Below are 25,587 nucleotides of genomic sequence, written 5' to 3'. Positions count from 1 at the left end.
CCGGATAAAAGGTCTCATACCGGTATATCAAAAATGTATACATGTTGCTATGTAACAACCTAAGGGAAAACATAGCATTTTTCATTTAACCATTAAATAAACCCAACAGGATTGTTTTTTCACCAATATGGATCCAGGCAGCTTAGTTACCATCAAGTGATATCAGTTTAACAAATGGTTTGCTTAAAATAGAGTCTATGGGAGATGGCCTTCCTGTAATTTGGAGCTTTACAGATAAAAGGTCTCATTGTATACATGTTGCTATGCATTTCGGGGGTGGGGGGCAGACATTTTTGAATAACAAATGGTGCTATACTTCATCTGGCTGATCCTGCCAATTGTTCATGCAGTAGCTAGCTATTGTCACAATACAGAACAACCTTTCAGATCCTTCACTAACAAATCTTCAGCTGCTGGTCTACATGCTATTTTTCTACATGCTATTTTTCTACATTTTTAAACAATTTGTTTTTCTGCAGATAATGGAAACTTACATTTGTCAGTCACAAGATACATTAAATTGATTCTTTATGGTAGACCTTATTGTTTGGAAACTTTTGTCATTTTCTTCTGGCTAAATTATAAATTTGCAAAAATGCATACAGTGAGCTACAAGTGTATGCAATTGGTTAAGTAAATGACCATGAGCCAATAACTGCAAGGATTTATAGTGTTCGTATATATGGGTTCACTTTAAAATGGCCTTTTAGTGTGATGTAGACAATGTAGTCTTTCTTTTTGTGGGTTTTGAATTGCATAACTTTTTTTTCTACAGATTCCCAGGTTGGAATTTCAATGGCTGACTTGCTAGGGCCCCAGTTACCCTAGTAACTAGACAATGGTCATTGTATTCAAAATAGAAGATGAATAGGCAAGAGAGTTTATAGAAATAAAAGCAACAGCAACAACAATAAACCTACAGCCCTTCTTTTTTGTTGGTTGTGTAAAAGAAGACACAATATAAAGGCAAACAAATACATAAAAATTGAGAATAATGGAAAGTTGCTAAAAAGGTCATTCTGAGACAAATTAAAATACAATTTATAGTTGAACTTTTCCTTTACCCAGTAATTGTTATGGTTACAGTACAGGGATCTATTTGTAGTTGTAGCAAATGGCAGTGTGCCAGACTTCTGTTTCAGGTAGGGATGGAGTGTGTCATGGTTGGAAAAACATACAGTATTTGTCACAAGGCTTGGACATCTCATCATTTCATCAGTAGTTTTCTTTTTCATTATTTATGCTAGGCAGATAGAAATATGTTCCAAAATAGTGTATACTACAGATCCCAAAGGTGCATCTCCTCTCAGCTATGATCTTACCGATCATGCGAAATCATGTAGTGCTGCCACAAATGAAAGGTTAAGAGCTTTCCTGTCAGTTTCATTTCATCTACAACGTTTTACAATAGCTGGTAGAATAATTTCCCTTATCTGGAAACCATGGCTTATGAATTAGGAAATGAACATTTAAAACAGCAGTTTTAGCAGGGTTAAAAAAACAGCATCACCATTCAGAGGAAGAACTCTGTAAGTCAGTGTGCTTGGGTGTGTAATTATTAACTAGTGTACAATTGCTGTAAGTATATGATTTAAGTTGATGTCTGCTGAACCTTAGGAAGATAGACCTCCTGAGCCTGCTATGGCATTTCAGCACTGTGTGAGAAACATGATACAGCCTTTATTCTTGGATGAATATACTGCTCCATCCATGGGACTCCAGTCACTACTCTTTTCACAGGGAAAAATCTGTATAAAATAATGTGACAAAGTCTTGGAAGGGTTAAACCTAAAAAGTGGTAGATTTCAAATCTACTTGGTCCCCATTTGCCACCTATAGCACTCTAAGTAGATGTTTGCATTGCTTAATTTGGTTCTGAGATTCTTTTAAGCCAGGCGTCTTTAGACTTTTTGAGTTTAGGGCTCCCTTTAGTTTAAAACATGATAAACACATACATGAAACGGTGTCCAGAACTGTCTTGAGATGCATAGAACAGAATGCTTCATTTAAAAGAGAACTAAAGTATCAAAAAAACTATTGGGGAGTTATGTAATACATTTTACAAATGAAAAAATAAGTTAATCTGCAATGTTTCTAGATAACCTCCCTGACCTTCGACAGACAAAATCTCTATAGAATCACCAACCTGGAAAAACTAATAAACTTACGATGGGCATCTTTTAGCAACAACCATTTGACAAAAATCGAGGGATTGGAACATTGTGTCAACCTGGAAGAACTTAGCCTTGATGATAACGCTATTACAAAACTAGAGGGTATGATGCATTGTTTGTTATTAGCAATACACATTATTTAATTATTATGATTTATTTGCACTTGATAATACAGATATGTTTTGTTTTACAATTCATGTGATTTCCCTTTTGATGTAGGGCTTTCAAAGCTGACTAAATTAAGGAGGCTAAGTATTAATAACAATCAACTTGCTGGCTTCGACAGACATGTTATTGAGAGCCTGTCACATCTTCACTTCCTTTCTGCTGAGAACAATAATGTCATCTCACTGACTGGTCTGCAGAGAGGTTACAAGCTAATTGAACTTTACCTGAGCAATAACTGCATTGGCAGCAACCAAGAAATCTACTGTCTGAAGGTAACAGTCAATTACAAATAAAGATTCTTTATGCAGAACAGTGTTTTTATCCTGTTTAGGTGCCACTGGATTGGAGTAGATAGATTAGTTCATGTATCATGGTGATGGTACAGATATATTTGTAAAACATTTGCATAACATGACATTATGCATACCTCCCATTTTTCACAGGACAGTCCCGATTTGACAGCTCAGCTGCAGTCCGGGTTTGTTTCCCTTTGATCTCCTGCACTGATGCCAGAAAAAGATACAATGTTTCTGAAACTTAATTCAATAAGAGGCTCTTTGGCCAGATTTTGTAAAATGGACATTGTATTAAAGAGGTGTGGCCAAAACTTTTTTTTTCCTCTTTCCGAATTTTAAATGTTGGGAGGTATGCATTATGAGCCAAGATTAGTACATTTTGGTTGCTCATTCTTTCTTGTGCATTGTCTCTAAATACTACCAATGGTACAAGCTTCAGGCCAGGTGTTAACCAAAGGTCTACTGTATATTAGCGACTTGCTGCACAAATGGATTCTCTACTATGTGTGTTACAGCCTGTAGGAGGCAATTCTATTTGCATGCTTTGCAAAATTGATGCAGAGCAGATTTAAGCCATTATTGGTAAATGTAGTACACCCAAATTAGAAATGAAATCATCAGGGCTATTATGGTACATTGTAAGTGTCTGCTGCCACAATGGATAAGTGACAACAGCACTTCCCCATATAAAACTTTATCTAACCTTATGAATAAGCCACTATTTTAGAAGTAAAAAAACAACAATGGTTCTGGCATAGAAAACTGAATGAATGAGGCAATAGTTCAGCTTGAAATGTTACATTTTACCCGTCGGCATGCCAATAAATAGGGCAAACTACCACACAATAAAGCAGAGCTTGTGTGAATTTTTTTAGTATGGCTTCTTAAGTTTTTTGTGTGTGCCAAGGTAGGCCTTCTATTAAATATTCGAAGTTTAGGGGTTGTGGAAGCACTCTTAAGGCTAAATCAAGTTATGTTTAAGTATAAGGGAAGTGCTACTTACAATGCACTTCCCTGGTCCCCTGTCTCATAAGCAATTCAGTATAAATACAAGTGCATGTGTTTACAAAACAGGGGTTTTTAGTTACAAAGTTATGATCATAAAGTTGAAAAGCCACCATACCACGTCAAGGTAAACCCCATATGGCGGTCACTAACTTGTTTATCTCATGGTCATAGTATAAAAAGACTTGGTTCTCTGCATAATATATATTAAAATACTACACTATATTTTCTTTGTATATTGTGGAAAAAATGCTGCACTCATGGCAGTGACATGGTGGGGTTTATTTATTTTTTTACTATAAAATCCAAATTTTTTGTGGGAAAAAGAAACTTCGAATTTTTTGGATTTATTATACCCCGAGGATGGAAAAAGTCAGAAACGGAAAATCCTCCATTTTAGACCTGCCGAGGTTGTACATAAGTCAATGGGAGAGGTCCCTATACCATTTGGAAGTTTCTGTGGTCTGTCCTGAAATTAGCCCGAAAATCCGACTATTTCGGACTTTTCAGGTAAAAATCGTAAAAATTCGGGCTTTTCGGGGGAAAAAAATCCAAAAAAATTGTACAGTTCGGATTTTTCACTCGATTTTATCGGGTTTGTCCCCAACCCAATTGTACTTTTTTAATAATAAATAAGGTTCAATCATGGATTCTAGTTTGGTCGGACTATTTTAATTTCCTTTTTTTAATTTGATAAATAAGGCCCAGTGTCTTTGATTTTACTACAATTTTAGTGAGTGACTGATGGAGTAGGGGAGGTCAACAAAACATACGAAGAGTGAACCGTACTATAGGCAGCCAAGTGTTTCTTATACTAATTTTAGGGCTGTTTAGAATTTTTTCAACGATCCTTCCAAACATTCCTGCTATTTACTTTTTTGTTGTTGGTTGTAATTCATTATAGTGATTTAAAAATATATGCTTTTGTTTAAACAGGGTTTAAATAATTTAGTCATTCTGGACATGTGGGGCAATCCAATTTTATTGAAACACGAGAACTACAGATTATTTGTTATTTTCCATCTTTCTGCCATAAAAGCTTTGGATGGTGTTGCAGTGGTAAGTAATGTGAAATCTATAACCACCTGTATAATAGTACAGACATTTTTACATACATATAAGTATAATATCACGGATAAGGATTTCTGAAAGTATTATTATCTTTTATGTATATAGTGCCAAAATATTCTGAAGCACTTGTACGTCATTCACATCTGTCCCTGCCCCAGTGGAGTTTATAATCTAAGGTCCCCATCACATTTACATACATACATGCATGGAGAGAACATACTGTAGAAACTTCTTGCAGATAGAGCCTTGGCTGGACTGAATGTCAGACCTGAGTGTTGCAAGTCAGCAATGCCAACCACTACCCTACCATGCTATTCTGTATACACTCATATCTTCTTGGACAAGTTGAATTGAGTCCTATCCATCATACCCAAAGATGTTTGTAATAACTTAAAATAGTATAAGTCCCATATTCACTTTTTCTTTTTTCAATATTGAAACCTCAAGTTTTGTACTTTTTAAAAGTTTTATTCAAGCCCAGATGAAACACACAGCGATATACCATCATGTCCTAAGAAAATCAGTACATTAGAGCTCCTGATGTGTGATATAAATCACATAATGCTGTATGGCCATATATCTCAATGTATATTGATTCTGTGCATTCTTTATGGTATTTGTATTCAAAGGAAGCATCAGAAAGTGACAATGCTAAGGATATGTTTGGTGGAAGACTTACATCTGATATGATTGCAGAAAAAATAGGCCATCAGAGGTTCACTGAATTGCAGGACTTAAACTGGAGAACTTCTTCTATCAGGTAGCATTCTTACTGTCTTTTTAACCACATGAATCTGATCTCTCTCTGCATATACCATATATACTTACAGATGGAACCAAAGGAAGGACGGTACTCTGATAAAGCAGAAAGCTGGTTTATTGCATTACTCTGCAGAGATATCACGCCTTACGCGTTTTGGAACTCGATCCCTTAGTCATGGCATACATAAAATTACAAACAAACCTTGTTTTGATATGATGTGGCTCATTATAACCACAACTTGTCACAGCAAGGACAGCAATTTAAATGAAAAACAAGCGTGATAAAGATCTCCTGGAAGTAAAATAAAATAGAGTCAGTACAGGTATGGGACCTGTTATCCAGAATGATCGGGATCTGGGGTTTTCTGGAGAAAGGCTCTTCCTGTAATTTGGATCTTCATGCCTTAAGTCTACTAGAAAATCATGTAAATATTTAATAAACTCAATAGGTTGGTTTTGCTTCCAATTAGGATTAATTATATCATAGTTTGGATCAAGTACAAGATACTGTTTTATTATTACAGAAAAAAAGGAGATCATTTTTAAAAAATCTAGATTATTTGGATAAAATGGAGTCAATGGGAGATGGACTTTCCATAATTCGGAGCATTCTGGATAACAGGTTTCTGGATAATAGATCCCATACCTGTATTGGTTATTTTGATGGATTGCATGGTTATAACCCAGCCTCCTTGATTACATACTTAAATCCTACAGTCCTAAAATAATCCAAAAAATGTCCTTTGCTAAATGTCTTGTTTCCTTTGTGATCTAGATCTATTGATCTTGTTCCAGCTGACCACTTTAGAAACGTGCAAACTGTGAATCTCGAGAATAATAGCCTCACGTCATTCAGTGGATTAATTTTCCTTCCAAATATTAAGGTGTGTTCAATATGTTATTAAAGAATGAATATGAACAATTATTGCCAAATGAGCTATAGTCATTAAAAAGGAACTTTACTCAGGGAATGCTGAAACTGGGAATTTGGCAGTTGGAAGAATTAGAAGCAGTCATGTATGAACACCCCTGTCCCTCTGAGCAGCATAGATAATTTCTGCTAATTCATTATTTATTGTTGTGAGAGGTTTCCTGAATGTCTGCATTCTATCAGCAACATTTTGATGCACCCCATTTGAGTTGTTCACTCTGAACTCTATTAGACCAATAGTATCTGCCATTAAGGCCCAGGAGTCTTGACTATTAAGCCAGTTCATTGGTGTCTCACATTTCATTTGGAAATGTGGGAAAAAAATATTGTAGAACTATTATTCCCAGTGCTCTTTTCCTTTCAGGCAAGTCTAGACATTCACATAGAACTGTGTTTTATTAAAGCATGCAGATAACTGAGCATGAGATGTGTCCAGATCTAACTGCTCAGACATACACCCTTTTACAATGTTCAAGTATATATATATGTACACCATTGTAAGTTCTATTAATAGCCTGACTGAGACGTTTTCATGCAATAAGGAAAGGACTGGGTATAAATAAATCATAGTAATATAGAATATGTTTAGCCATCAAGTTTCATTTTACTTTAAGTGCTTAATGAATAATGCAAAAAAACACATCTTGCTCTTACCACATCTATATTTTATGATTGATGAGGATTGGTGGTATCTGTGTTCCATTAAGGCTAACTGGGAAGATATTTATATATATCGCTATCACATATCATTTACACAACTTCTTGCTTGCTTGCTAACAAATGCAAGATTCTAAGCTTCATGGCAGAAGTGTCTTATTTTCTTCTTTATTTTTGAACAGTGCCTTACCTTTTTTTAATAATACAGTAAAGTTTGATTCTATTAACACACATAAATGTGTATAAAAAAGACTCTTAGGGGTAAATTTATCAAAGAGTGATGTTCCGCCACTAGAGTGAAATTCCGCAGCTCACAATTCATTTCTATGGCATTTTGAAAGGCACATTTATCAATGGGTGAAAGTGAAAGTTCACCCTTTGATAAATACACCTTTAAAAATCCCATAGAAATGAATGGAAAGTGGCGGAATTTCACTCTAGTGGCGGAACTTCACTATTAACTTCACTCTTTGATAAATATACCCCTATGTCAGAGTTCTTTGGGTTTATGCTCAAAATGGGCAAGTGTCCATTTTAATACTTATTTAAATGATGAAGACCACACTAGGCTCAGCAGGCTTACAGTATATGAGGCACTTACAGCACACACAAAACTGATAGAGCTGAAGTCTGCCCAGACAAAAACCTTGTAGGAAATGAACAATGGTTCTGCTCCATTAGCAGTTTTAAGTAATTTCATACCTTTCCAATGTCTGAAACCTGCGCCAATAAAATGCAAATGTAAATGAGTCTGCTTCTGCATGGTGTAGGAAGTCTATGGTTAATGCTACTACATGGAGCAAATATTAGCCAATTCAGCTGTTGACAAATATGGCTTGGTGTCTGGACAACTTAATTCTGCAGCTTCACAGTTCTCACAAAGGCACATGTCTAGTACTCGTACTCATGACTGGTAAAAAAATGTAATTTGCAGAAGACCCTTCTTCTATTCTCTATTCTTTTTAATTGTTGCTTTAAATAGGTTAGTCTTGCAGGTGTAAGTTACAAACTTTAGCTCTAGATGAATCATTTAGCAACATTGTCTTAAAGGAGAACTAACCCCCCCCATAAGAAACTACCATAAATAGCCCCCCCTCCCTGTTTCCTACCCGCATAGTGCATTATTTCAGAAAGTGCCCCAGGACAGCATGCTCACTTATTTATGCAAAGTAGCGCAGCGGAGCTCATGGGCGCCATCTTTTGGGTCTTCTTCAGATCCTCTTCCTTCAGCAATTTTCAGAGCTCATGGGCGCCATCTTTCTGGGTCTTTGGTCTTCTTTGGATCCCTTTCCTTCCCTTCAGCAGTTTATAAAACTTTTTGCCACATGCGCAGTTGGTTTTGAATACTGGACTGCTTCAACTGCGCATGTATCAAGTAGAGCGTTCCCTTACCAACGAAGACCAAAGACCCGGAAGGTGGCTCCCATGAGCTATGAGCTACTCTGCATAAGTGAGCATGCTATCCAGGACACTTTCTTAAATAATGCGCTATGTGGTAAGAAGCAGGAAGGGGGGCTATCTATGGTAGTAGATGGGGGCTTTTCTTATTGGGGGGGTTAGTTCTCCTTTAAATGGGCTAGCTAACCACCCCACTGGCAGAATGTTTAGGTTACTTGTTTTTGGGTTAAAATAATCAAAAAATATTCAGCGTCTATGTGAGCTGCAATGATTTTAGAGCCACTTTTGTGGAAGTCTTTAGTCATTTTTTTTACCTGTAATCATATTGTATTTCTTGTTCTAACGCTACTCTTTGTTTTTTCTTTGCCAATAGAACTTATATCTTAATCACAATCACATTGAATCAATTTTGCCCCAACAAAAGTCTCAAAGTCACTTAACTAACAGACAGATCCTTCACCAGAAAGTCAGTTCCAGTGGTTATGGACAACAGGGAAATTCCAAGGGAAGCCGGTAATATTCAGTCTGTTTAAAAACGTTTTAACGTATTCTCTTTGTAATTGTCATTTTTATGTAACAGATGTTTTGTCTTCATTTCCCTTTGTATATGGCACCATATTAGAATAATTTATGGCTTTCTGGAGGGCATGTTAACTCACATAAGTTGCCCTAAGGCAAATGCTCAGTAGTGCTGATGTAGCTAAACGGGAGTTTAATAATACGGTTAAAGCAGGTGCAACTGTAACACAGAAATCACCTGACCAGAAATACTACAACTAACTGTAACAGGAAGAAGTGTGGAAGCAAAAGACAGAACTCTGTCTGTTAATTGGCTCATGTGACCTAACATAATAATAATAGTTTTTTGGTATCTTTGTGTGCAAAGTGAATCCTGCAATCCCAGTGGGTGGCCCTTATTTTTTAAAATGACAATTTTCTATTTATGATTACCCAATGGCACATACTACTAAAAAAGTATATTATTATGAAAATGGTTTATTTACATGAAGCAGGGTTTTACATATAAGCTGTTTTATGCAATATCTTTTTATAGAAACCGACATTGTTCGGAGGGTATAGTTTTCCTTTAAGGCAGTTGTTGCTTGGACTTTTTAAGTTCAAGCCTCAATTGGTGGTCCAGCCTTTGTTTAAGGTCGTCTGTAGCACAAAACAGATGTAGGAAAACAGTAGTATATCATTCAGCTATAGGTTTTCTCCCCAGATCTCACCCTAACTGACCTTCACACTTGGCTTTCAGGTGCATCTGCAAGAGCAAACACCCCCATACCCCAAACCTTTCTCTAAATGGCATTAAGGCTGAGCCCCCTGTCTCTGCTTCAGGCTCCCCCAGGGTAGGCAGCCCTACTGCCTTAAGTTAATCTTGTTTATGATGCATAACAGGTTATTTCAATTGCTCAAAATCAATATTATTACCTTGTTTTAGAGATACAGTATATGGAGAAGCCCTAAGCCCAGTAATGCAAAGTTTAGAAGTTCTTCATTTGGGTTACAATGGCATCAGTAGTCTGCCCATGCTTCAGCTAGGCAGGTTACGGAATCTGAAATCATTGCATTTACAAGGTAAGTTGTTGTAATTGTCAATTTTCTGAAATTGTGAGAGACCAAATATTCCTATAGTATACTTTAATTCATTTCAGAAAGCCATGTTTTGTAATGTTGGGGAAGAACCAGCATCAAACAATGTGATATGAAAAATGCATACTTTGGAATCACTGAGATACTTATCAGCTGAGGGAGAAGAATGATAAGGGGGCCCCTTTGGAACTAGATGTTACTCAATGGGATGCCACAATAGATCAATTACTTATATTTTGCTTCTACATTCTATTCTGATATTATGTGGCAGATTTATTAAGTTTTCGAATTGTGTTTTCCAAAAAAAGTTTTTGAGTAGTCAAAAATGAATTTTTCAGGTAAAAAAAAAACTAGAATTTTTCGAGATTTATTATACCACGACCCTGGAAATAGCTTATATCTGAAAATACACCATCTAAAACCTGTCAAGGTCATGTAGAAGTCAGTGGCAGAGGTCCCTTGAATCATTTGAACATGTTAATAGCCTTCATGATGTTCGAGTTTTTATTGGAGGGTTTTGCCAGAAAACACAATCAATTCGAGAGATTCAAGTTTTTTTTCCAGCTGAATACAAGATCAATTTTAGTTTTCGTGTTGTTAACCCGAACTCTCTAATTCAAGTTTTTTCCATGAAATTTTCTTCTTAAATTAGAAACCATTCGAGTTGCGAGTTCATTTGAGGTATAAAAAAACTCTAAAATTTGACCTTTGATAAATAATCCCCTATATGTGGCATATGGTATTATTAGCCTCATAAATGAAGGCAATTGTGTTTTTACAGAACAACCAAAATCCTCTCTGTAGTAATATATACATTTAGAATTTGGTCGTAGGGTTTATTGCTTTCAGGAGCAATATCAGCAGCTTCTTTATTGTCTTTGTGTGTGGGCTCTCTAGGCTTAATTTTGAAAAGAATTTATGCAATTCTTGTGGCCATGGGGTGATACTCTTTTGTGTACTGTGTTATAGTGCACACTGGCACAAATGAGCACTTTTCAGCCTAAAAACAAAAGAGCATTCTTAGACCATAAAGAGCTTATACATTACCTTCTGCATGTTTCCAATTAAGTTCAGTGTGTAATAGGGTAAAATGTTGATGGTTTAGTATATATGTTTAAGTAATGGTTAATACATATATTTAAGTTGTATACTGGGGGGGGGGCTAGAGGACATCAGATGTGAGGGAAAGTCCCCAGTGGGTGGAGAATAGGAAGTTGTATACAGAAAGGTTTCAGGAAATGAATTTTAGAGATGCGTCATGGGAAACAAGAGGAGCAGAAGTCACTGAAGCAGTAGAGTCATCTCCTGGAAGAGGTACTGAGCCTAGGTAGTGTGAGGCCTAGTGGTGTAATTGTCCGCTCTAGGAAGTGTAAGATAGCTAGATAACTAGCATGGGCAGCTATGGCTCCAACTAGGAGTGAGTGGGCATAGTGTTCCCAGCGCAAATCCCGCCAGCCACGGTTTACTGTTACCTTGCACTGGGGTCCTGAGGTTTATTTTGACATCACGCTTCAAAACATACAGTCATACAATGTGTGTGTGATTGTGATAGGGACATTAGCCTGTAAGCTCCACTGGGGCAGGCACTGATGTTAATGATGAACACATCCTGAAAAGTATTGTGTAAATGTAATTGTACTATATAAAGATAATAAAGAGAATCTTGATTCCTCTCTTATTCATATTTCAGTCTCTTATTCAAATCAGTGCATGGTTGCTAGGGTAATTTGGACCCTAGCAACCAGATTGTTGCAACTGCAAAATGGAGAATAAAAAGCTAAACTATGGCCCTTTGTCAAGGGCCATAGTAGCCGGAAACGTTGCCTTAAGGCACTTTAGGTAAAGTTTTTCACTTTTACAAATAATACGAGTGCTGCTGCTTTTATTGACTAATAAAAAGTAGCTTGTACTTAATTCCAATTAAGATACTGTATAATTAATCCTTGTTGGAGGCAAAACCAGCCTATTGGATTTATTTAATGTTTACATGAATAGACTTAAGGTATGAATTATCTGGAAAACCACAGGTCCCCAGCATTCTGGATAACAGGTCCCATACCTGTATTTAAATCTAGGAGCATATAAAAGTAACATGTAAGATCAGTTCTACTTCAGCACATGAAATAATTGTTCTTTTACTTTGCCCCCCCAGGTAATGAGATTAGTCTCGTGGAAGGACTTGAAAATCTACAGTTTCTCCGAGAGCTTGTGTTAGACCATAACCGTATTAAAGCTATTACAGAGACTTCATTTGTTAAACTAAATTCTCTGGTCTCCCTTAATCTGGAAGAAAATAGACTCCGAGACCTAAATAATTTGCCTCCTCTTTTTAAGTTAAGAAAGCTACTTATTGGTTCCAATAAAATCCAGGTACTGAGATAATTACACATTCTTTTATGTTGGCATGTGATGGATTTGGAATGGGACATTGGTTTATTTTTCATCTGCTACCCCTTAAATTGCTGTGCAATTCTATTCTATTTTGGGAAGTGCTGAGAAAGTATATAAGCTGCATGTGCTGCATTTACAAATCACAGATTAATCCCCATTGGCTCATATTGTCATCCAGTTACACTATTCTCTAGGCGCCTGGGAGGCACAATCGTTTTCTGAAGCACACTAAGCAGTAATGATAAAGCTTAGATAACCCTAAAATAAAATTAATGGAAAATTGCTCATGGTGTTTTTCTAAGCACTTTTTTTCAATTAACCCTGCTCTTTCCTGATCATCTCAACATCAGAACACTTCTGTTTTACTTCTGAACATACATCTCTTGTGTACAGTTTCAGGAACTAAGACCAGTAGGTGGCGCTGTTGTTACAAAACTCATTAAAGGAACAGTAACAGTAAATGAAAATATAATGTACTATTGCACTGCACTGGTAAAACTGATCTGTTTGCTTTAGAAACACTACTATAGTTCATATAAACAAGCTGCTGTGTAGCAGTGGTGGACATTGATAAAAGGCTATATGGCACAGGTTAAATTGTGGATAACAGATAACACCATTATGTTCCACAGAGATTTTCTGCTGTGTAACCTGAGCCTTTTTTCCTTTGAATGGCTGCCCCCATTGCTACACAGCAGCTTATTTATATAAACAACAGTAGTGTTTCTGCAGCAAACACAACAGTTTTACCAGAGCTTAACACTTAGCATTAGCACTTTAATTCTTTATGTTACTGTTCCTTTAAAAACAAAATTCATTAAAACTTAAATAGCTCTGAAACAGAAAAACAATAATGTAAATTGCAAACATGATTAGAAAAGCACCCTGAGCAATGTTGCGTACGGTTTACATATTTTAGACCAAAACCGATTAATTCTGTGCTATGTGATGTAAGTGACGCACACCTCATTCAAGCTATTGTAGTTGGGAATTCCTAACTCTGTTAAAAAGAAATATTGATATTTTATATATTTCACATCTACAGTCATATGAAAAACTTTGGGAACCCCTCTTAATTCTTTGGAGTTTTGTTTATCATTGGCTGAGCTTTCAAAATAGCAACCTCCTTTTATATATATATATATATATATATATATATATATATATATATATATATATATATATATATATATACAGGGCCGCCATTAGAAATCACGGGGCCCCGTACAACACTGACGACCAAGCTCCACCCCATATTCCGCCCACTCCACACAGACCACACAGACATCAGCGCTAAAAAAGTAAACCCCCCCCCACACAAGTTGTAAAAAAGCTATTGATGGTCAGGGCCCCCTTATAAAAATTGGAGCCCCAAAAAAAAAAAATTAAAAAAAAAAATAAATAAACAAACATTGGTGGCAGGGGCCCCCTTATAAGTTAAAAACAAATTGGGGCCCCAAAAATTTTTTTTTTAAAAAAAACTAAAAAATAAACAAACATTGGTGGCAGGGGCCCCCTTATAAGTTAAAAACAAATTGGGGCCCCAAAAAAAAATTTGAAAAAAAATTAATTTTTTTTTGAAAAAAAAAAAAACATTGGTGGCAGGGGCCCCCTTACAAGTTAAAAACAAATTGGGGCCCCAAAAAAAATTTGAAAAAAAAAAAAAAAACATTGGCGGCAGGGGCCCCCTTATAAGTTAAAAACAAATTGGGCCCCCAAAAAAAATTTGAAAAAAAAATAATTTTTTTTTGAAAAAAACCAAAAAAAACTGGTGGCAGGGGCCCCCTTACAAGTTAAAAAAATTTGGGTCCACCAAAAAGAAAATTAATATTTTTTTTAAAAAAAACAAAACAAAAAAATACAATGGTGGCAAGGGGCCCCTTACGAGTTAAAAAAAAAATTGGGGCCCCAAAAAAAAAGTTTTAAAAAAAAGATTGGTGGCAGGGGCCTATAGAATATTAAAATAATACATTGGTGGCCAGGGGATTAAAAAAAAAAAACCACAAACTGGTGTTCAGTAGGATTGAACTCATGGCTTCAGTACTTCAACTTCGCCTCCTTTCGTGACTTCGGGTCTTTGCGCTGCTTCAGGACTTCAATTTCGGCTGTTTTCGTGACTTCGGGTCTTTGCGCTGCTTCAGGACTTCGGCTTCGGCTGTTTTCGTGACTTCGGGTCTTTTCGGCGCTTCGTGACTTCGGCTTTTTCCGTGACTTCGGGTCTTTTCGGCGCATCGGCTTCGGCTTTTCGGCACTTCCGCATTCTGCACGCAAGAGGCAAGACGTACGGCTCGGGCGCTCGTAAGGGGGGCCCGGATCTTCAAGAAATGCAGCGCTGCCGGGCCCCCCTTCATGCCCGGGCCCGGTACGCTTGTCCCCGCTGTCCCCCCCTGATGGCGGCCCTGTATATTTAACATGCCTTATGGAAACAGTAGTATTTCAGCAGTGACATAAAGTTTATTGGATTAACAGAAAATATACAATATGCATCATAACAAAATTAGACCAGTGCATAAATTTGGGCACCCAAACATAGATATTACATCAATACTAAGTTGAGCCCCCTTTTGCAAATGTAACAGCCTCTAGACGCCTCCTATAGACTTTGTTGAGTTTCTGGATTCTGGATGGCGGTATTTTTGACCATTCGTCCATACAAAATCTCTCCACTTCAGTTAAATTAGATGGCTGCCTGCTTCAAATCATCCCATAGATTTTCCATGATATTCAAGTCTGGGGAATGTGACAGCCATTGCAGAATATTGTACTTCTCCCTCTGCATAAATGCCTTTGTAGATTTCGAAGTGTGTTTAGGGTCATTGTCTTGTTGGAATATCCAAGCCCTGCAGAACTTCAACTTTTTGACTGATGCTTGAACATTATCCTGAAGAATTTGATGATATTGGGTTGAATTCATCCGACCCTCAACTTTAACAATGGCCCCAGTCCCTGAACTAGCCACACAGCTCCACAGCATGATGGAACCTACACCAAAATTTGACAGTAGGTAGGAGGTGTTTTTCTTGGAATGCAGTGTTCTTCTTCTGCCATGCAAAGTGCTTTTTGTTATGACCAAATAACTTGGTCTCATCAGTCCAAAGCACTTTTTTCCAAAATCACTGTGGCTTAGCTAAATGAGCTTTTGTATACAACAAGCGACTCTGTTTGTGGCGTAAGTGCAGAAAGGGCTTATTTCTCATCTCCCTGCCATACAGATGTTCTTTTTGCAAATTGCGCTGAATTGTAGAACGATGTACAGATACACCATCTGCAGCAAGATGTTCTTGCAGGTCTTTGGAGGAGATCTTTGGGTTGTCTGTAACCATTCTCACAATCCTCCGCATATTCACCAGACCTGGGTTTTACAGCAACTGTGCCTGTGGCCTTCCATTTCCTGATTACATTCCTTACAGTTGAAACTGACAGTTTAAACCTCTGAGGTAGCTTTTTGTAGCCTTCTCCTAAACCATGATACTGAACAATCTTTGTTTTCAGATCTTGCTTTGAGGATCCCATGCTGTCACTCTTCAGAGGAGAGTCAAACAGAAGCACAGCTTGCAATTGGCCACCTTAAATGCCTTTTCTCATGATTGGACACACCTGCCTATGAAGTGCAAGGTTTAATGAGCTAATCCAACCAATTTGGTGTTGCGAGTAATCAGTATTGAGCAGTTACATGAATTCAAATTAGCAAAATTTTTGCACAGCCAGTTTTTCACATTTGATTTAATTTTATGCAACTGAATACTGCTTCACTAAAAATCTTTGTTCAGAAAACACCCCAGTACTGTTATCTTTTTTGTTGAAAGTGGAGTAAATTATTATACAGGCTTATATGAAACCTTTTCATATGACTATATATATCTATATATATATATTTCTATAAATATATCTATATATATATGCTTAAATGCTGTGTGCGTCACTCACATATATTTTATACACATAAATGCATGTCCTAATACATCTAGGAATTGAGGTTAGAACTAAACTTATAATAAAAGTGCAAGATATTTCCGTCATCATGTTCCCAGATTGCTATTATCATTCTTAATAAATTAACTAAATGCTATTTTTATCTCATAAGACCTTTCTTCTTTTTTTGCATTGGTTAAACATATAAATGCCTAGTCACACAGAGACTGACACTATTATATTGTCCCAGTTTATCTAACTGTAGAAAGTACTGTTTTAACGTGCAGTAAATGTGCATTAAAAAGAAATGTGTTTCTTCAGTATAGTAGGCCATTAATAACATTTAGAATTAATTTATAGCAGCTACAGTCACTGTTTATGCTGAATATAATCCACTTTACTATAATGGCCGCAACATACTAACTGCTTGAGACTTTTGTGGAAAGTTTGTAGCCAATCCAAATTGAGAAACATTTCATCTGCATGTTTTATTTATCTTTCAATAGGAAATATCAGAAATAGAAAAACTTGAAGTTATTCCAGCGCTTATGGAACTTTCTATTTCTGGAAATCCAGTGAGTATATTTCAGGTCCCATGTTTAGGAGATGTTTGCTAACACTATTATATAACAGAAGGGTTTCGAAGTCTCATTCATTGTTTCATTAAGCAATACATTGAAGCAATAAAACCAAAGATGAAATTATTGTTTTTAATAGACATACTTTATTTCTATCCTATACATGCATAAACATTACGGGGCTGATTTATTAAAGGTCGAATGGTCAAAGGTTGAATGAACTCGAATGACCTTGAAACTCGAATAGTCTCTTATTTAAGAAAAAAACTCGAAAGTCTAAAACTCGATCGAATATTACCGAACCGAAAACTTGAACCAAATTCGACTAAACTCAAATCAAGTTTTTTCTCCAAAAAACTTGAATGTCAGGAAGGCTATTAACATCTTCAAATGTGTCACTGGACCTCGGCTATTGACTTTTTCTACATGAACTCGGCAGGTTTTAGGTGGCAAATAGTCAAATTCGAGTTGTCCCCAGGCTGAAGGTATGATAAATCTCAAACTCAAGTTTGGATTATTCCCAACTCGAAGTTGTGAGTTTTGATCAAAAATCCAAAAGAAATTTTGAACTTACAACTCGAGCCTTGATAAATCTGCCCCTACATTTCATTTCTTTTCCCCAGGAGCACAAGGGCCTTTTATTTGCACATTGCATGCTGCATACTCCACTGTAAATGAGGCCTATGAGGAAGTGCAAGCCTGTATTTTATCACAGTGTATTGGGTATTGTCTCAACCATCCTTGTTGTCTATACAAATTCACACAGGGGCTGTTGTGTTCAATGGACCTTTAGATAATACTGTACATGTTTAGGGCAGAGACACACACTCAGATTCGGGGAGATTTAGTCGCCCGGAGATGAATCGGCTCTTCTTCGGGCGACTAATCTCCCCAAACTGCCTTCTCGCAGGCTAGAATGTAGATCGCCGGCGGGATGGCACTTGGAACACTTCATTTTCCAAAGTCGCCCAAAGTTTCCTCATGAGGCAACTTCAGAAATCGAAGTGCTCCGATTGCCATCCCGCCGGCGATTTACATTCTAGCCCTCGGGAAGGCAGTTTGGGGAGAAGTCGCCCCGAAGAAGAGGAGATTCGTCACTGGGCGACTAATTTCCCCGAATCTGAGCAGGTGTCTCTGCCTTTTTTGTTTTGAAATCTAATTGCTAATTGGTTGCTCTGGGCAACATCACTGGTAATGCATCACTCCGCTTTTTACACAGCATGATAAATGGGCCCCATATGTCGTAGATCAGCCCCAGTCTGTATTATGCACACAGTCCAAATATTGCTACTCAAGCTTACATTTTACTTTTGAATATGTTTTTGCTAATGCATATAATAATTTGCCTATAAAAATGAAATACCTCTAACATTTTCTGTAACATAAAAGAAACCTTTAGAAAAAAAAACAGACCAATATTTATCAGCGCAGTGTTTTACTATTTGTAATTACATATATTGTTCATTTGTTGTCAGAACTTCTACTACTTTTACTTCATGTTACTTAGTAAAGGAAATGAAACGAGAAACCTATTGGCTGCACAATAATATATATTCAATCTCTTTTATGACATATGACCCTAGGCATACCTGATATATCAAGTGTGACTATGGATGTCACTAGTTTTGCAAGCAAAAAAAAACTATGGTATTTAGCCACTAGGAGCATGTTACGTAGCACTGTTCATGTAAAAGATATTCATCTGTAAATATTGTCTTTTGCTTTTAGATTTCCCGCAAGCCTTTCCTAAGAAATCTGCTTGTCCTTCGTTTGCAAAATCTGCAGATACTAGATGGCATTCCATTAACGGCAGAAGACCGAGCAAGAGCAGAGATGTATTTCATGGAACAGCAGGTAAAACCCATGTTTGACATTGATCCGTATTGGAATTGCTGTTGTTGCATAGCCACGTTATTTCACCATTTTCATGATGTGGCCAGCAGATGGCATTGTTCATTAGTTTGCCTGTGAAGAATGACCTAAGCAGTACTTGCCCATTGTCCCTAAATTTTGGGGGCAGCCCTCAGTAAGTAAAAGCTGGCAAGGCTGTATATAAATCAATGGGGTTATTCTCCAACAACTTTATTATTCCAGTTTCATACAACATTTGAGTATTTCAGTCTCAATGAAAGTGATTCCCGCCAGCATGCAACTTTTTTTCTTCAATAAGCTAGCATTCAAGAAAAAAAGCAAAATGTTGCTTGCATTTTGTCAATGTTTTTTTATCAAGCTCACTTTTTTCCCTTCAAACTCAAATTTTTATAAATTGCCCCCCATGTGCATTAATCGGTTTGATATGGGCAGAAATGAGTCTACATTTATCAAAAATTTTTGATGGATACTTTTGTACTTCTAGAGAATTGTATTAATATCTATAAGCATTAAACAGTTGATTTAACATGCATTTGAATGCAATGAATGCAAACTGGCTGCTAGGGTGCACATTACCCTAGCAACCATGCATTGATTTGAATAAGAGACTGGAATATAAATAGGAGAGAACCTGAATAGAAAGATGAGTAATAAAAAGTAGCAATAACAATACATTTGTAGCCTTGCAGAGCATTTGTTTTTTAGATGGGTCAGCGACCCCCATTTGAAACTGGAGAGAGTCAGAAGAAGAAGGTAAATAATTAAAACGTATATAAATACGTATGGGCCTGTAAGCTAAAGGCTGAGAGTTGATTTATGTTTGGTTGTATCTGCCTTGCAGTCACCGTCTGTTCCAAATGCTGTTATGGATCTGGGGAATCCTGTTTCCACTATGATTGTGAGCAAGTCATCCCCGCTACGTGTGACAAACCTCTCTCTGGCAGGAGGGGTCCACCACTCCCTTGGGGCTGACCTCCATTTTAATAATGTCCATGAAGACATCTTTCAAAACGAAGCAAACAAGTGTAAGTAAATTGCACCGCATTGAGCATATGAAAATCACATTTAGATGCCAGAATGCTGTATATATGTTAATGGATGCTAAACATTTTTTAAAAAAAAAAAACCCTAATCATGGTGCTAATTTGTGCTTTCATTCCCTCTACATACTCTGTGCCCTTGGCTGGTCTGTGCTGAGCTGGGTGGCTCTTAAGAGCTAATTTCTGCACACATTATTTTCTGCCAAGGGTTGTTGACATAATTGAACAGCCCTAAACACAGCTTTTCTTTCAAGCACTCTGTATTAAACACACACAGACTAATTTCGGAACGTATGCTTAGTGCTTAGGAACAAAAATGTCAATCAGCAGCAATTAAATAAGGACAAAGATGTCAGCCTTTAGCAATTAAACAGCCGCCACACTCTAGCTTTAGATTAATGAAAATGTATGTATGAAAGAGACAGTTCTTTATCAACAATAAGTATGCCATAAATAAAAACACAGTTATACAGAAAGATGTATAAACATGTTCCATTTAGAGCTTGTATGGTACTGAACATGCATAACTGTACATACATTCTCTATAATTGTGTGTTATCCATCCTTTATATACCCCTGACAACTCTGTGTAGAAATTGTTTGTGGTTCACATCCGTTCATGCTACAGTGGAGTTTGCGTATATATATTTTTGGCACAAAACAATAGGGCTGTTGTATATCAATACAAACACTTCTGTAGTACCAACAAATGTGCCTGATCCTGAGGATGGAGGAAGCTTCTCTGGTTATACACACAAGTGTTCCAAGTGTAAGGGTCCCAAACAGTGCCAAAATAGTATTAGAGCAATAAGTGCAGGGAGTGCAGATGCCTGGATAATGTGTGTCACCACAGTATTAAGCCTCAAAGAGAATGTATATTCTTAAATGCAGGAATCTAAGAATATATGTTGATGGAAAAGAAGTCAAAGGAGAAGGAAAGGCTAAAATTAAGTAAGCTTTATCAGAAAGCTTTATATAAATACACCAGTTAAGCCTCAAAGTAATGCTGCTCTGAGTCATCTGTCAAAACAAACACATTATTTATTTCCTGCTATTGTGTACACATGGGCTCCCGTATCAGACGTTCTGTTTTCAGCTTAAACCTTCAGTTTAAACCTCCTCCTCTTGGGCTTGGGCATGCTCAGTTTGCTCCTCTCTCCTTCTCCTCTCTGCTGTAATCTGAGCCCAGTGCTATGAGCAGCAGGGAGAGACTCGGGCAGGAAGTGATGTCACGCCAAGCTAATATGGCAGCTGCTATTTTAAACAGAGCAAGCTTCTAGAGCTGTTTATTCATGGTAAATGAATATGGTAAAGCATTCTGCAGAATAAATACAGTGTTATAGCTTGCACTATTGTGGCTAATCTATTGGCAATAAACTGATTCGGTAGCTTTCCTTCTCCTTTACGTGGGTTGTGGCTGAAGTATGGAGGTTTAGGTAGCAAGGAAGGAGGAACCTAAATCCACTGACCTCTATTTACACCTCTGAACATAACCTGAGACAAACAGATAAATAGAGATGTTTTCTGTCTACTTCTGTATTTTCCCTTTCATCAAGAATACATTGCAAAGATAGGTTATAAAATAAAGGTTTCCTTGTATCATGATTTTTTGTACTTTCAGATAAGAAGCTAAAAAATTACACTGTAAGTGTCGGACATAATCCACAGAACGCCCAAGATATTGCCTTAAGGCAGCTCAGAGGAGGAACGCATTTTCCTGCATCCTACTTAACTCAACAAAGTGGCCCAGCTCGCAGCCAACAAAAGCACCCATTCAATCAAGAAAATGAGGGAAGGTGTGTATAATAAGTAAGAGGGGACTGCTTGTAGCTGACATTTTCTGTTTGTTTCCCTTATCACAGGATGCAGAGAAATCTGAGTGATTATCCAGGATAAGCACACGCAACACCAATCGTTAGAGTTAATGGCATCAGCATTTATACAATAAAGACTATGGAATAGCAGATTAATTCTCAGTATGGAAAGAAAATAACTGCCTATAACTCCTATATGCAGTGTTCACTTCTCACGAAAAATACGTGTGGTGCTTATAGGAAATCTACCAGTGTTACATTTTATTATGGATCTCTAATGCTTCACAACAGGATACTCTAGGGAATTCAACAGCAGTTCTTTGAAAAGCTTTTTAAATAGATATTCATTGTATTTTCTAACAAGTAGATTTTAGTACTTTGCTGCACAGACCCAGATTGACAATCTGTGGGTATTGGCAAATGCTAGAGGGACTGCAGTTTGTGTCAAGGATTAGGTAGGGGGCGCTGTGGAGACTGATGAGGGAAGGCCGAGTCCTTGAGGCAGGAGCTGTATGTACCTAGGGAACACGTAAAGGGAAGGCAGGAACAGGTTGATGAGGGCAATGAGTCAGACTGGAACAGCTGCAGAGCGGAACAGGACGGAGAGGGCGAAGATCAGAACTGGACTATACAGGATGAGGAGGGCGAAGGTCAGGACAGGAACAGTCTGGATTAGGACTGGACAGTGTGGGCGTAGATCAGTTCAGGAGCAGACTAGAAGTATAAGACAGGACTGTGCTGGCATAGCTCGGGAGCAGACTTGAGATCATGAACAGGAGGACTGGATAGCGGGAGGAGACTGGAGCAGATAGCAGGAGAGGACTGGAGCGGATAGCAGGAGAGAACTGGAAAAGGCAGGGCAAGATGCAGAGCGAGAAGGAGGGAAGATATAGACAGGGTACAGGTCAGAACAGAACAGGAAGCAGGATCCAGAAAGACAAGGTCAGGTCAAGGTAAGATCAGGTTTGGAGCAGAGCAAGATTCAGAGTAGTAAGGAAAGCTGGGCACGGCAAGGTCAAAGCAAGGAAAGATCAAGGTTTAAAGCAGGACTGGAGCAGAACTGGAAGGGGAAGGTAAAGCAGATCAAGACAGGACAAGGTTCAGAGCCAGGCAGGACAAGACAGGGAAGGGTTCAGACAAGACAAGGCAGAATAGGAAAGAGGCTAGGACAGGAACCCGTAGCTAGGGACAATGCTGCACTGCTAGAATGGGAACCAGTGCTCAAGCAAGGAGTGTTCGGAGGGCTGGCCTTAAATAGGGCAGAGTCAGTCCTGATTGGCTGACTGCAAACTAATCAGGCTGCTGGGCTGGGGCTGCAAAGGCCAGCCCTACAGCAACCCTACAGGCTGCTCACCTGGCCAACCTGGCCAAATGATTAAGATATCGAGCCAGAAGGTCCCTAGCTCGAATCCTTGCAGAGCCTGACAGTATGTTGCCATAGATTTTTTTTAGATACTTTGCAGTAGTTTTTTTCATTTTCAATGAACTAAAATAGAATATTATGGTGGTAGGTCTCTTATTAAGGCACAAAGCTTAGTAATTACCCCCACCTCAATGTAAAGGCCACCCCCCCTGACAAGTTTCATTCTACTGCTCACTCGCAATCGCCAATAGAGAGAGAACTGAACATGTAAAGTTAGGAAAATGCCACACACAGTGTAGTGCAATTATTTCGGAAAAGGAGCATCAGCCCCGGTGAGACCTGCCAGTGGAGAAAAGACTGATCCACTCCCATCCAACACATCTTGTGTATGACGTGATAGCATGGGATCATCTGGTCAGTGCACACATGGGGTGGATTTTGATGCAAAAACACAAACGTTCTCTTCTACATGAAAAAAGATCCCCTGCTGTCTATAATGTCCACTAATGTACTTGTAAAGTGAAATTGTGTCCTCTCAAGTGTCTTTTCTCCAGAAAAAAACAGCCCCAACCTTGGCAGTCTGTACTTTTAGTACATCATCATTTGTGTAGTGCCAGCAAGTTACACAGCGCTTTATATTAAATTATAATAAATGGCTCTTACAACAAAGAAAAATAAAATCAGAGTTCAATTGTGCCATCCCTTTTACCAGTATAGTTGCATGTCTCTGCACTCTCTCCAACTCATTTATATCCTTCTTAAAGGGGAAGGAAACCTAGTCGGCGCAAACCCCCCACCCCCCCTCCCGTGTGTTGCCCACCCTCCCTCCTCCCCCCTGGCCTACCCGTCCCGCTGGGCAAATGCCCCTAACTTGTTACTTACCCTTCTGCGCAGGTCCAGTCCAGGGAGTTCACAGACGACATCTTCTTCCACGCGATCTTCTTCCTGCTGTGAACGGCGTTTTGGCACATGCGCAGTAGGATCATTTCGCTGGTACAGATCAACTGTGCATGCACCAAAAGTCACGCGCATGCGCAGTAGATCGTACCGGCGAAATGATCCTACTGCACATGCGCCGTTCAAAACAGGAAGATCGCGTGGAAGAAGATGTCGTCTGTGAACTCCCTGGACTGGACCTGCGCAGAAGGGTAAGTAACAAGTTAGGGGCATTTGCCCAGCGGGACGGGTAGGCCAGGGGGGAGGGGGGCAACAAACGGGAGGGGGGGTGGGGGGTTTGCGCCGACTAGGTTTCCTTCCCCTTTAAGGACTGGAGTCCAAAACTGCACTGCATACATTCATGCCCTATTATGCCCTATTTATGCAAAACAGCAGTTTATTAGCTTCATTATTTGATGTTTTGATTATTTAAATGTTTATAGTTCTAATAAATGATACATGATGCAAATAAGGTAGAAATAATGATGTCTGGTTAACTTACAGGCTACTAGGTAATGAGAATGGAAGGCAGAATCGCCCATGAAGATTAAAGCCTTTATGAAGATGTGATTATCGAATCTTCCTGTTGGTCATGAAGCAAATGTTCACTTTCAAGACACACACATCTACCTCAAAACGTTCATCTAGCACTGCATATGCCCTCCTCCTTGCATCCAGCTCCATGACTTTGCACATGTTAATGTATTAAACATACTAGACACTGATTTATCCAAATGTGAATTTAGAGCTTAATAAATAAAAACCGTATTTATCGAATGGTGAGTTATAAATTTCACCCATTGATTAATAGAATTCTAAAAATCCCATGGGAGTGAATAGAGCGTGGGAGAGCTTTTATTTATCAATCTCTAAACTCACATTTTGATAAATCTGCCCCTAAGAGTCCTGAATTATTTATGAGATTAAGGGGCAGATTTATCAAAATGTGAGTTTAGATCTTAATAAATAAAAACTCACCCACATTCTATTTATTCCCATGGGATTTTTATAGTTCTATTTATCAATGGGTGTAGAATTCATCATTTCATAATTACCTAGGAATTAATAGAACGTGGGCGAGTTTTTATTTAAACTCTTAGCGCACATTTTGATAAATCTGTCCCTGTAACTTGTTTTTGTTTATGAAATAAATAAATACTAATGAATGCTATTATGTATTGGACTGTGTAGTCTTTGACATTTTCCACCATCAAACACTCCTAGATTATGTAGTATACATATTATAGTTGGCTTTGGTGGGGTCAATTTCTTCTTTTTTTGGTGGGGAGATATATATATATATATAGCAATATGAATTAGAGACGGTGCACACGGTCAAACAGAATCCAATGCCTGTGTGCTGGTATATACTAACAATAAGTATAATCTGAAAAATAAACCGCACCAACAGTGCTTTATACAAAACAAAAAAAGATTTTATTCTTCAACGTTTCAGCTCTACTACTTGAGCCATCTTCAGGAACTAAGAATAAAATCTTTTTTTGTTTTGTATAAAGCCCTGTTGGTGCGGTTTATTTTTTAGATTTTATATATATATTTTTTAAAAAATAGTGGTGAGCACAACTTTCCCTTGTTTGTTATAGTTATACAAGAGCAGTGACC

The 25,587-nt window shown here is 37.9% G+C and overlaps 1 protein-coding gene across 4 annotated transcripts in view; it reads left to right on the top strand.

Moving 5' to 3' along the window:
- Nucleotides 1-24,877, top strand: part of lrrc9.L (leucine rich repeat containing 9 L homeolog) — a 60,537-nt gene extending 35,660 nt beyond the window's left edge. For 3 of the 4 annotated variants that reach the window (XM_018230669.2, XM_041573104.1, XM_018230667.2), the window contains 14 exons: nt 2,099-2,276; nt 2,394-2,614; nt 4,580-4,702; nt 5,344-5,474; nt 6,252-6,360; nt 8,836-8,975; nt 9,907-10,043; nt 12,211-12,428; nt 16,868-16,936; nt 18,668-18,793; nt 19,517-19,564; nt 19,653-19,836; nt 21,473-21,647; nt 24,469-24,877. In XM_018230669.2, coding sequence (XP_018086158.1) covers nt 2,099-2,276; nt 2,394-2,614; nt 4,580-4,702; nt 5,344-5,474; nt 6,252-6,360; nt 8,836-8,975; nt 9,907-10,043; nt 12,211-12,428; nt 16,868-16,936; nt 18,668-18,793; nt 19,517-19,564; nt 19,653-19,836; nt 21,473-21,647; nt 24,469-24,508 — 1,899 coding nt within the window. In that variant the 3' untranslated portion in view covers nt 24,509-24,877. The remainder of the gene's footprint in view (nt 1-2,098; nt 2,277-2,393; nt 2,615-4,579; nt 4,703-5,343; nt 5,475-6,251; nt 6,361-8,835; nt 8,976-9,906; nt 10,044-12,210; nt 12,429-16,867; nt 16,937-18,667; nt 18,794-19,516; nt 19,565-19,652; nt 19,837-21,472; nt 21,648-24,468) is intronic. The other variant, XM_018230668.2, reaches the window with a different exon arrangement.
- Nucleotides 24,878-25,587: the final 710 nt, after the last annotated feature.

Source organism: Xenopus laevis, chromosome 8L (assembly GCF_017654675.1).
Source record: "Xenopus laevis strain J_2021 chromosome 8L, Xenopus_laevis_v10.1, whole genome shotgun sequence".
Taxonomy (NCBI): domain Eukaryota; kingdom Metazoa; phylum Chordata; class Amphibia; order Anura; family Pipidae; genus Xenopus; species Xenopus laevis.
The sequence above is the reverse complement of the archived record's forward strand: the minus strand, read 5'-3'. Positions and strand labels throughout refer to the sequence as shown.